This window comes from Carettochelys insculpta, chromosome 1 (assembly GCF_033958435.1).
Source record: "Carettochelys insculpta isolate YL-2023 chromosome 1, ASM3395843v1, whole genome shotgun sequence".
Lineage (NCBI taxonomy): Eukaryota > Metazoa > Chordata > Testudines > Carettochelyidae > Carettochelys > Carettochelys insculpta.
Window position 1 is genome coordinate 74,042,670 of NC_134137.1, and position 13,510 is coordinate 74,056,179.

At 46.1% G+C, this 13,510-nt stretch overlaps 1 protein-coding gene across 1 annotated transcript in view; it reads right to left on the reverse strand.

Annotated features, from left to right (window-relative positions):
• DIAPH3 (diaphanous related formin 3) overlaps positions 1-13,510 on the reverse strand; it is a 492,901-nt gene that overhangs the window by 253,826 nt on the left and 225,565 nt on the right. Inside the window, exon 20 of the mRNA XM_074982855.1 lies at positions 4,579-4,680. Within this exon, the coding sequence (XP_074838956.1) occupies positions 4,579-4,680 (102 nt within the window). The remainder of the gene's footprint in view (positions 1-4,578; positions 4,681-13,510) is intronic.

Here is a 13,510-nt window from a genome sequence, read left to right on the forward strand (position 1 = left end):
GCATGCGGCTGCAGCCCCCCACTGGGGGAGGTGGTCTAGGGCACCGCAGGTGGGGGGAGGGAGGTTAGCTGGAGGGTTGGTCGTAAGTATGACTGGTCGTAAGTCAATGTGTTCGTAAGTCAGGGACTGCCGGTATTTTGTGGCATATGATATTTAATACACAAATGGCCAATAAGGGAGATAAGCATCAGTTGATTCCTGCCCTGAAAGGAAAATGTCTGAGGTACATCACTTCCTTGTGCTGTGCCTCAACACCACGAAATTAAAAACATAATTTTCAGTACAGATACACAGGTCTTTAAATCAGGGGTCTGCAACCTTTCAGGGGCAGAGTGCTGAAATGTGACCTTTTAACCTCTATGTACAGACTGAGTGCCAGTGATCCTTCAAAAAGTCACAAATAGTCCTACTTACAACAACTTTATTAATAAATCAAGAGGCAGAGCTTTACCATTTTGGTCTTTAAATTTCAGTCCAGCTGTTTTGGATTTTTTTTCCCCCTAAATATCTAAAAATGTCTGGGATTTTAATACAAGTTGAACATCTCTTATCCCAGATTCTCTGTTTCAGCAACATCAGTGGTCTCAGCCAGTCTGGCAGACAGCCCCACAGGCTGGGAGTGGAGCGCCGGTGGCCCTGGGTAGGGAGTCTCAGTGGCCAGGAGCACAGAGCAGGAATAATGCTGAAGGGAGATAAATGTGCGCCCCTTCACACAGCCTGGTCCTGGTCCCTCCTCATGGGCAATACATGTCTCTGTTTACCTCTCGCTCACACAGTCTGTGCATCTGCCTGCCTCTCCCTCACACTCCCCTCTCCCTTGGCACTATGCAGAGGTGTATGCGCCCTCAAGAGAATAGAGTGATGCTCTCCAGCAGGATGCTGTGAGTTCATTATCATGTTCAGTTTCTGCAGGAAAGTGTTTACAGCCATTACTCTGTGTTTATCATGTTTCCTCCTACCTCAGTCAATGCTGCCTTGTAAAATGCAATGATACATTAACTATTTGTTAACCTGAGTGCTCAAATGAGCGCTAGTTCATCAGTTAGTGGCTAGACATTCCCTGGGAAATATTCTACAGTCTGATTCCACCACCTCAACCAAGGTTCAGAATCATCATTGCTGTGAATGGTATTATTTGTTTAAAATTGTTTAAATCTTATCTTGTATATGTATATATTGTCTAAAAATATATATACTCAGGCATAACCCCCCCCCGCATTTCCATTTATTTTCATGGAGAAATTGAGCACGCTTATCATTTAGCTTAAAGTAGCACTTTTCAGGAATACAACCACTATTTTAACTAGGAGTTACTGTATATTTAATCCTGTCTCAACAAAAGGAAATGGAATAGATGACCTTCTTTGAGGTCCCCTTCTAGCTTTACATGTCTATGATTCAATAAAAAATATCAAGGTAAACCAAACAGAAAGCTGACAATACAATACCATTTCATGTACCCTTTTAAAAGTCTTCAAACTATATTCATAATTGCCTTATTGTCAGCGTTCTTTCTCCATTCTAGGAAAAAAATCCAATAAAACCATATAGCTTCACCTGCCAGAAAACAGAAGGGTAGTAAAAATCTTAAGAGATGCCTTCTGCTCTCCTCCCATTGCTGAACCAATTCTGTAATTTATTGAAATTGAACTCATCTCATCTTTTATTTTACAGGTACTCAGCACTTTACTGATTTTTCAGGTAGCTTGAGCGTAAATTTCACCAAACATTATTCAAAGGAATCCAAGACAATTAAGATATTAGTTCTTTGCTGTGATCATCATGGCCCTTTACCATCAGTCCCTGATAGAGGAAATCCAGGTACAGATAATCATTCAACTTCCCTCAACAGAAACAGGTAATCTACAAACAAACTCATTGGACCCATTCAGGAACTGCAAAGGCTACAGGGTACTGCACTAAACAGCCTTCTTTTGCACTATCCACTGGAATGGTAGAAGAGAGAACACATAAATTAACCAAGAGCATGGGCAACAGGACATAAGATAGTATTATCCATTCCTAGTAAGTGCTGAAATTCCAGGACCACATGTAATTTTGGCTGGTGATCAAATGCAAAACTTCCTCCACTAGTGAGTACTCTTTCACAACCATTTTGGACCCACTGAGTCACTTGTCTTTCAGTTTCAAGTGCACAGGATGTATACTAAAAGCAACCACTTTTTCCCCCATCCAAAAGGGCAGAATCGTCCTTCTAAAACCAAGACTCTTGGTTTCCTACAATTCAGATATGAAATAACTCTTTGGATGTCTGAGTTTAGGACCAAGAAAGTTTTATGACACAAGATTTCTCAGCTGGGAACAACAATGTATTTGCTCATCCTAGCTTGCTCTCAAAAACCAGAGACAAGAGCTGGTGTCGCATATTTTCTCAAACCATAAATCGAGGAATGTATGATGTTGACAGAGTGCAGCAGCACTAGGCAGTGCTCAAGAGATAGTCTGGCTTTTGACATCTGCACTCAGTTATTCTTCAGCTTTCACTTTGTCCTACCATCACCAAGCTTTGCCACTATAGTGCTCACACAAATTAGTGTACAAGTATTCTTGTTTAAGGTCATTGCTGAGGGGGACGTGTGCATAAGGCATCTGAAGTTATCTGTTTGCTGACAAGGAGACTACACATGCTTCCCCAGCTGGTAGAGATGAATCCATAGAAGGAAACCTTTCTTTATAGCGTGCTGGTTATCTTCTTGCACAAAGGCTTCAACTTTTCATCCTATTCTCAGAACCCAGATTATTTAAGACTTGAATAAGTGGGTTCAGAGTAACAGAAAGGTCCTTCAATAAAACAATGCCCAATGGATTAGGCAGTTACATGCCATAAAGCTACAAAGAGAACTGCTCCCAGAGCTGTCAGATAGGATTGTAGGATCAGATTTAAGGATTATCTCAGTTTCTGAAATTTGTAAGTTGGAAGGAAATCTCTGCCTAGCTTCATGTTTATCAATACTCTCAGATGGTGCTCTGAAAATCTTAATGCCTGCTTTCAAGAGCAGGTCCCATCAACTTGCCCCAATAATCAAGTTATCCAAAAGTAAAATGTTACAGTCTACTGTTACCAAGAATGGTTACTCTCAGACATAACGCTCCCCTCTTGAAACCTAGAGTTACAAGGTGAGTTAGAAAGGGAATGACATTTAAAATAAGAGTATGTTTAGAGTTCTTCATCCAAGAAGTGAGCACTGGGAGGGGAGCATTGATTCAACATATCAAAGTGGAAACCCGCAACCTGGAATAAGATAATCCTCCATAAAGCCTGGGTCTTACCAAAGTACTCTAATAAATTATATGCAAATATTTACGAAGAATTGAAACATTCATCTTATAATTTTGGGCAATTCCAGAAAAAAGTAGTTTTGATATCTAGGGCTCAGAAGACAGTCTATATTATTTTCTGATGGGAAGGATAACCTATAAAAATTCCTAAATTTGAGATTCCTTAGGACGTAAATCAATTAGAGTCTGCTTTCCTGTTTTCCTGATATCATTCCTCCCCTTGTCTGCTCTGGAGAAGTAGTAGTATCTCGGAGTCTGTAGAACAGTAGACTACATAAAGGAAATAAAAGGATAAAACCTATGCACTAGACTAGAAAGAGAGGGGGGAAAAAAGCAGAGAACCCAGAATTGTCCCCACATCCAATTTCCCTTTTTGCTTGCCTTCCTTCTTATTTGCACTGTTATTGTCATTACACATATTCCAGTCACCTATCCATTGCTGAACACCAGAGATTCCCTCCTCAATCCATCTTTTATTATCCTCTAATTCTTCCAGCAAACCTCAGTTCCCATCAACACTTCATCCCAGTGTAAATCCAAATCCTGACTTTAGCGGGAAACGATCCTTAAAGTGCTTCATTGGTCTGGAATGCTTCAGAGGTCACTTGTTTTGTACCCAATGTCTTAAGAAGGGTGACTTGCAAGAAGAGACACGTAAGAAATAAAATCAATGACTTCCCATTATGGATCTCTACATCACTCACCTTCTTCCCACCTTGACAGATGACTCCTGCCCCCCCCACACCATCCTTTCACTTGTCCCTCCATAGTGTTTGAAAAATCATATGACCCACTAATACTCCTCTTATGGATTTGCAAAGATGAGAAAAAAGTTGTACTAAGAGCACATATAGAATAAAACATAAGCGTATGTCAAAAGAAGAAGACAGGCTAATGTGGTATTGCACCAGGGTTTTTTGCCCATGCCTAGTGGCTTGACAGCAGAAAGTTGGTGTGGAAATTTTAACTACAAAATTAATTATTTTTTGTTTTATCAATTACACCACAGACACTGCTATTGTAAATGAGTTTGCTTTAGAAAAGTTATATGACGAATAGTTATTTTATGTCAATGAGGAAACACAAAAGAAGGATCTAATAAGTGACTTTCTGGAACTCTAGATAAGTCAGCTCACACTTAAATAGAAAGTATACCTTTTAACTTCCATTTTCAGACTCTGGTGACAATTTGGAAGAAGAAGAAAAAGTGACAACACTTCAACACTGGTTACTAACATACAACAAGTGAAAAATAACAAGCAAGGAGCTCGTACTCACCACAATTCCAAACTGCTCTGGTTCAGACAAATTATGATAGTCACTCTTGAATTTGGCTAGTGCATTCAGCTGCTCTTGCTCAGGAAGATGTTTTATTAAATTCTAACAAAAAAGATCAAATGAATATTATGAATATTAGAAATCTCACACCTTGCATTGTCTGTATATTCAACCACCAAAGAGTCATCGCACTCCAGGGGAGGAGCAGGACTGCCCATCATTCATCAAAAGTAGTGTGTTGCTGATGGAGTTGGGGATGCATGGCTGTGTGCGCCCTGTGCTTCCCTCACACACTGCCTATGAATAGTAACAGAGAGGAAGCCACATCAGTCTGTACTAGAACAAAACTAAGCAACAGACATGTAGCACTTTAAAGACTAACAAAATGATTTATTCAGTGATGAGCTTGCATGGGACAGACCCACTTCTTCAGATCAATTTCTTTTCCAATACAGACTGACATATATAAGTATAGAGGACCAAACATTGCAATAAAAACTTACAAATCAAATAGGATTGAAGGACCAATCACAGGAAGGAAAATAGTCCTTATAATGCGTGAGGTAGTTGACGTCTCTGTTCATATCATCTGTTAATGTGTCAAATTTGAATATGTACTCTACCTCAGAAATTTCATACTCTAATCTGTTGTTAAATTCTCTGTTGCAGGACACAAATTCTCAGGTCTTTAACAGAATGGCCCACTTCCTTGAAGTGTTCACTGACAGGCTTATGTGTATTGAGTTTCTCAATGTCTGCTCTGTGTCCATTTATTCTTTGGTGAAGATTTTGCCCAATCTATCCAATGTATATAGTGTCAGGGCATTGTTAGCACATAATAGCATATACAATGTTGCTGGAAGTGCACAAGAATGTGCCTTTGAGTACAGCATGGCAATCTCTCTCTCACTTTGTTCTACAGAACCACAGCTCCTGTTTAAATAAAAAAACAAATAAACCTACATCTATTAAAATCTTGAAACCATGAATTAAGTACAAACCTATGCAGTGATGTCTTCCTATGTTTCCACAGCAGATTAAACAATACCTCTAAAACCACGAACTGATCAGTAACTCAGAAGGCTAAATAATAGTTTAAATGTCTGTACTGTTAGTTGGTTCACTGCATAAAAGGAAAAGTATCATATAAGGACCATATACTGTCTCTTGTAAGGGATAGTTCATTTTGACAACATAATAGGCTTGAGAGAATACCTCTCCAAACACATCAAAAGTAGCCATGTTTATGGTGCAGAGCATAGCATTCAAGTCCCACGGATCTAAAGTCCAGGCAAAAAAATCTGCAGTGACCATGAATTTAATCAGGTCCCAGAAAGGGGAAGTAAGTCCCATATGGAAACACATTGTGTAACATGCCAGGGCATCCTGGCAGAAGTTGCAGGGAGCTGCCATTGCTGCCTGCATTTGAAGGGGGGAAAAGGGGCCTGGGGAGTGGCTGCCACAGATGGGAGAAGCTCTTACAACGGTTCCAGATGCAGTGCGGCTGGCCAGCCTGAATCCTGTCAAACAATAAGTTCCCTGGGCTCGTTGCAGGGCACTGGGTGCTCTGCTGGCCTTGCACTCGTGGCCAATTCCCAGAGATAGATTCCCCTTGACTGACTCCCATTCACTTTATGGAAGGCAGGTGCTACCTGGCTGTGCACTCTCATGCCACCCTATCTCTAGCTGCCTTTAAACTCACCAACAGGAAGGTGGCTTCACCAACAGACTCACCAACAGGAAGGTGGCCTCTTCTCCTTGGTGATACACAAAATCCACTGGCAATCCTAAGTGATTTGTAATGTTTACTCATTAATACAGTATCTGACACCCATGCACAGTCTCAGAACAAAGGCATGATTCTGCAGAACACTTCAAACATATGCTCAAATTCCACAATCTGCTTATGTTTCCTTGACTTCAAGCATACTGACTGGAAGTTCAGCACATGTTTAAGTGATATTCTGAATTAGACCCTGACTGGTAACTCATCATTTGTTATAGCTCTCTAGCACAGAGTGAGAAAGAACCAATTATCCTCTTCTATTGGCATGAAAACTGAGGCACAGAGAGGCCAAGTCTGAGGTTCTCAAAAGTGCCTACAGGAGTTCTATGCCTAGCTCCTGCTAAATTTCAAAGGACATTAGGTGCCTAAATATTTTGGAAGATGGGGCCTTAGCTCTCCAAGGCTTCTTTGAACCTCTGCCCCGACCCACAACCAGTGACTGGCCAAGGAATGCTGGGAGTCAGTGGAAGGGACAGAATTTAGCTGTAGGTCAGAATATAGAAACTCTTTCCTCTTGACCTTGCTGCCCCTCTGAACTTTCACCCACTTCTAGTACCGAACAACAAACAACCATTTTGGTGCTCTTCCAAAAATGCCAGGCTTTGTAACGAGGAAGAGGTTTTGTGGAGGCTGCAAATTGCTTGTTTAAAGCAGCAGGAAGCCAAAAAGGTCCATCTGCAGATTAACAAAAACCACCCAAGGCTACCAAACACCAGCTACATGGTAAAGCTCTGCATCTTAATGTATTTATTAATGAAGCTATTGCAAGTAGGACTGTTAGTGACTTTAAAAAGCATCACCAGCACTCACACCATAGAGTGTCAAAAGGTCAAATTTCGGCACTCTGCCTAGGAAAAGTTGCAGATTCCTGCTATAGACCAATACTTTCAAATGAAAAGGTTGCACATACCAGCTAACATATGGTTAAGTTGATAGTGAGCAATAATATTTATGACCTGGTGACTGTTTTGTGCTCTATTAATGTAAATAAAAAGTTTATATATATATTTTAAACCATAATCCAGCACAAAGGTAGGAAAGACACAGTAAACCCTCAAAATACAGGGCTTCAAGTTGTGCGTAACTCGCTTTAATGCAAGTTAAGCACAACTTGAAGCTGCTGCTCACAACACACACATCTTGCAAAATTCTGGACTGTACAGAAAGCTCCTGGATGAGACTTTTTTCCCAGACCAGAAAAATCACAATTGGTTACATGGAGATGTCTATTGTTATATTGGGTGACCCTGCTTATCGTCTGCTCTATTTCCTTATCAAGCCCTACACAGAAACCCTGGACCCCAGCAAGGAAAATTTCCATCACAGACTCAGCAGGTGCAGAATGGCGGTGGAAGGCACCTTTGGCCATTTAAAGCGAGGTTCAGATGCTAATTGACCCATTTGGACCATTTTGAAACTCATGTCCTCACCTTTATTACAGCATGTGGTATTTTGCACAACATATATGAACCCAGGAGTAAGACTGCCCCATCCATCTGGAATTCAGAAGCTGAAGCCATAGGCAGGGCTCACTCACAGCTGCCCACACAACCATCCACCAGTAGTCACGCTGAGGCAGCAGCAATAAGGGATGCTTTACAAAATAGCTTCATGAATGATCTGGAACGCACATGCTACCAATGTATTTCTCTGACATAATGCCAGTAAATCATACCGTGCCTTAATGAATGAATGCTTTTAGTTGGTAGGAAGGGGTTAAGTTTCAGTAAGTAGAATGCATCCGCTGAGGACCTGGGAGTATCAGGGGACAGCTGTGCCTTCTGCTCTCCTCCCAACCTGCCCAGTTCCCTCAGTCGTGCCTCCACTGCAGAGAAGGGAGTAGCAGTAGGCAGCTGCACCTTCAGCCCTCCCTTAGCCACCCGGTTCCCTCAACTACATGGCCACTGCAAACTTGTGCATAGCAGCAAGCAGCTGTGCCTTCAGCCCTCCCCCAACCTACTATGAATTTTGCCCCCCACCCCCCCAAACCCCACCACACAACATGAAATGATACCAAGCTTGAAGGAATTATTTTATTTTGTGGGGAGGAGAGGCTTAAGTGGCTAGGAAAAGAGAACTTACTCACCTGTAGTAACGATGGTTCTTCGAGATGTGTCCACATGGGTGCTCCACAATAGGTGTCGGGCTCGCCCGGCACCGCAGATGGGAAATCTTCCACCAGTTTCTCCTGGATCGCGCATGCACCAGCACGCGCTGCCCCCCTGCGCGCCCCTGGCCGCGTACGCGATCCAGTCCCCGCCAGTTCCTTGACCAACCGCCTCGGATGCTCCTGAAAAACACCAGACAGAGAACCGAAGAGGGGAGGACGGGCGGGTGGTGGAGCACCCACGGGGACACATCTCGAAGAACCATCGTTACTACAGGTGAGTAATTTATCTTTCTTCTTCGAGTGGTCCCCGTGGGTTCTCCACAATAGGTGACTACCCAGCAGTAACCCAAGTAAGGAGGTGGGTAATCGGTTTATGTGCAGTTTGCCCCGAGAGGACTGCTGTCGACAGACAGGTATCCTCTTCGAATACCCGAGGCAGGGCATAATGCTCGGCGAAGGTGTCGTAGGATGACCAGGTCGCCGCTCTACAGATGTCTGTTAACGCGATGCCCTTGAAGAAGGCTGTTGATGCCGCCACTGCCCTGGTGGAGTGAGCCCTGGGCGGGGCCAGCAAAGGAACATTTTGAAGCTGGTAACACATTTTTATACAGGACACAATGTGCTTTGAGATTCTCTGTGAAGAGAGACCTTCTCCTTTTGACCTGGGAGAGAGAGAGAGACTAGGAGCCTGTCCGTTTTCCGGAAGGACTTAGTTCTGTCTATGCAGAAGGCCAACGCCCTCCTCACATTCAGGAGATGCAGGCATGCCTCCTTGCCGGAGCTGTGAGGCTTCGGGTAAAACGAGGGTAAAACTATTGGCTCATTAAGATTGGACTCCGAAGAGACTTTTGGAACAAAGGCTGGGTGCAGCGTTAAGGTTACCGCCTGCTTTGGGAATACTGTGCAGTGAGGCGTTGCCATCACTGTCGCGAGCTCACTCACCCTGCGGGCTGACGTAGTTGCAAGGAGGAAGGTTGTTTTTTTTTTTTTTTTTTTTTTTTATCATAAGGATATGTATGGGAACTGTGGCTAATGGTCCAAAGGTGGACCCGATAGCGTGCTGAGCACCAAGTCCAAATTCCACGATGGTGGAAGCGGTTTCCGAGGGGGGTACAGGTTTACCAGCCCCTTCAAGAACCTGGTAACGATAGGATCGGCGAATACCGTGGGCCCTTCCTCTGTATGCTGAAAGGCTGATATAGCGGCGAGGTGGACCTTTAGTGAGGATAGAGAAAGACCGCCTCTCTTGAGGTCCAATAAGTATTCTAGTATTACAGGTATAGGAACGTCAAGGGGAGCTAACTGCTTGGCGGAACACCAGGCTGTGAATCAAGTCCATTTCTGCTTGTAAGTCCTCCTGGTGGAGGTCCTTCGGCTACATTCCAGGACTTGTTGTACTCCCTCCGTACACGTGCTCTTTAAAGAGCTGAGCCATGGATTAGCCATGCTTGTAGGTGCAGACCCTGAGGGTGCGGGTGCACTAAGGACCCCTGAGCCTGCGTGAGTAAGTCCGGCGCCACCGGTAGAGGGAGCGGTGGGCGGTCCAACATGCGCAAAAGCAAGGGAAGCCATTGCTGCCGATCCCAAGCGGGACTATGAGTATCATGCGAGCTCTCTCCCTTCTGGCTTTGTGCAAGACCTTGTGGCAAACAGATCTATCTGGGGAAACCCCCATGTACGAAAAATGCGCCGTAGCAGATCGCAGCAGATCTGCCATTCATGCGTGATTGCAAAGCGCCTGCTCAGCTGATCTGCTTTCACGGTGTGAGCGCCTGGCAAGTACGAGGCTTTCAACGTTATGTTGTTGGCGATGCACCAATTCTACAATTGGACTGCTTCCGCACATAGGACACAGGATCGTGCTCCTCCTTGTTGATTGATGTAAAACATAGCGGAGGTATTGTCGGTATTGAATCCCGACTACTTTGCCATGTAGGTAATCTTGGAAATGTTTGCAGGCGTTGAACGCTGCTCTGAGCTCCAGCATGGTTATGTGCAGTGTCTGTTCCGCAGGGGACCATAGCCCTTGAGTTACCTTGTCGCCGATGTGCGTTCCCCATCCTATGTGGGAGGCGTCGGTAGTAAGAAAAAAATAGAAATTTGTGGTTGGTGAAAAGGCACCCCCACTAGCAGATTCTCGGGGTTTTCCCACCACGCCAAGGATCTGCGCACCTCTGTTGTGGGCAACACCACCCTGTGGACAGTGTGGGATGCCGGTTTGTAAACGCTCGCCAGCCAATGCTGCAGGCTTCACATGTGCAACCTGGCATTCTGTACCACAAATGTCACTGCAACCATGTGGCCCAGCAGCTGTAAGCACGTTAAGACCGGCACCGTGGGGCTGTATGTGATGACTTGCACCAGCGAACTGATGGCGCGGAAGCAGGCGTCGGGTAGGTACACCCTTGCTGTGATAGAGTTTATGCGTGCCCCTATGAACTCTATATGTTGTGTGGGTTCAGACTTTGACTTTGCGAGGTTGATGACTAGGCCCAGCGAAGAAAAACGTGTCCGCTGTGACGCGTATCATGCGTGAGACCTCTGCCTTCGAGGTCCCTTTTACCAGGCAGTCACCCAGATATGGGAAAAATAAACACCCCTTGTCTGTGCAGGTAGGCTGACACCACTGCCAGGGTTTTGGTAAAGACTCTGGGGGCTGAGGAGAGGCCGAACGGAAGAACCCTGTGCTGGAAGCGCTCCTGGCTGACAGTGAAGCGGAGGAAGTGTCTGTGTGCCGGGTGGATTGTTATATGAAAGTAAGCATCTTGTAAGTAGAGTGCTGCAACCCAGTCTCCATCGTCCAGTGCTGAGAGTATCAAGGCAACTGTGATCATCCGAAAATGTTGCTTGCGCAAGTAACGGTTGAGGCCCCGAAGATCTAAGATGGGCCTCCAGTCTCCTGTTTTCTTCTCTGGTAGGAAGTAGTGTGAACAAAAACCTTCCCCTGAAATTATTCCGGCACTCTTTCCATCTCCCCTATGAACATAAGGTGATTCACCTTCTGTTTGAGCCTCGCCTCGTGGCAGCGTCCCTGAGGTGAGGCCTGGTGGGAGGCTTCGTCGGTGGAAGCGACTGGGAGGGGATCGCATAACCCGTGGCTATAATCTCCAGCACCCATTTGTCTGTGGTGATCTTTTGGCATTGGGAGTGGAACGGTCTGAGGCGATGATGGAACATGAGATGAGAGTGGCATTGAGCGCGGGTATTGATAGTGCAGCCCCTGACATACCCATCCAACTTGTTGCCTTTGGGCCTGAACCGAGGGCGTACGGCTGTGTTGAGAACGTTGCCTAGGAGTTCTGTACTGTTGCCACTGTTGATAGCGCCCTTGGCCATAGCCCCGTTGATATTGAGCACGCTGTGGTTGTAAGTGTAGTGTCTTTGCTGAGGATAAATTTTTTCCCTCCTGTATGGGGGAGTATAAATGCCCAAGGTTCTAAGCATAGCACTCGAGTCCTTACTGGTGTGAGGGACCGAGTCTGTTGAGTCTGCAAACAGCTTTTATGTATCAAAGGGAAGGTCCACGATCTTCGCATGTAGGTCCCTTGGGATACCCGACGTCTGGGGCCAGGATTCTCTACGCATGACCACTGCTGTAGCCGTTGAGCGTGCCGCCGTGTCCGCCACGTCCAGAGCGATCTGGACTCCCGTCCACGATGCTGCGTAGCCCTCTTGAATAATCGCCTTTGACACCGGCTTTTTGTCTTCCGGAAGTGAATCCATGAGGGGAGTAAGCCCAGAGTAATTATCAAAATTATGGTTTGCTAGGTATGCCCATAATTTGCCATTCTCAATAGCAGGGTAGAAGAGGAGTATACCTTCCTGCCAAACAGCTCTAGCTTCTTAGCATCTTTGTCCGATCCCCCCGATTTGTACTGAGAAGCCTTTGACCTCTGCTGGGACGACCCGACCACCAAAGAATTTGGTTGTGGGTGACTGAAGAGGAACTCCATGCCCTTTGCCAGGACGAAGTACTTCTTATCTGCTCTCTTGTTTGTAGGCAGAACAGAGGCCGGAGTCTGCCCTATAGTAATGGCTAACTCCAGAATGGCTTCGTCCAGCGGAATAGCAATTTTGGACGAAGCCGGGGGTCTCAAATTTTCCAGGAGTTTGTGATGTTTCTCCTGCACCTCTGCCATTTGAATGCCTTGCGTGAAAGCCACCCTTTTAAGCAGCTCCTGAAACTGTTTAAGGTCATCCGGGGGAGAGACATCCCCGGGGGCCATGGTCTCATCTGGGGAGGATGAGGAGGAACCACTAGGGTAAACCTCCCTCAAACCCTCAGGCTCCTGCGGTCGATGATACACTTGCTCGCTGGAGGATTGTGAAGGAAAGTTTCGGGGTTCTAAAATGAACTCCCCTTGAGACAACTGTGTTTCCGTCCCCGATCGGGAGTGCCCACGGGGGTATTGAGCGGCCGGGGGGGGGACCTGCCCCTGGGTGTAGGCCTGTGGTGTCTGTGTCCAGCATTATAAGGACGACCATGGCAGCATGGGCAAGGGTCCGGGGATGGAGACCTAGACCACTCACAGGGTGTGTACCCCCGATGTCTGGGAGAGCGAGACCTCTGCGACGACACAGATAGAGGTGAAACTGGCTTGTGATAGTACTCCAGGGGATCCAATCCCAGAAATGGTGAAAGTGGCCCAAGCCATGGTGACATTGGTTGGAGGAACGGAGGAGGTGGTTCCAGATGGACCGGTGGAGACACAGGCCTTTGGTGCGGCGTGTTTATCACAGGGGGAGGGCTTGGTGCTAACAGCAGCACAGCCCTGTCCAGAGATGGACTGAGGTGCCGGGCTTTTGATTTGGCCTTGCCCCTCCCCTGCAGGGCCAGCACCGCCCCCTTCCGTGCCAGGGATCTCGGCCCCGCTGTCAGCACCGCGCTCTGCACTGTCAGCTGCGGTGCCGCGCAGGTATCCTCCTCCGGTGCCTGCAGGCTCCGTGCCTGGCACCCCTGCACCGTTGGTGCTGCAGGGGCCGGTGCCGCCTGTGGCGGTGCCGCTGGGTCCGGTGCTTGCCTCGCTGTTGCTCTA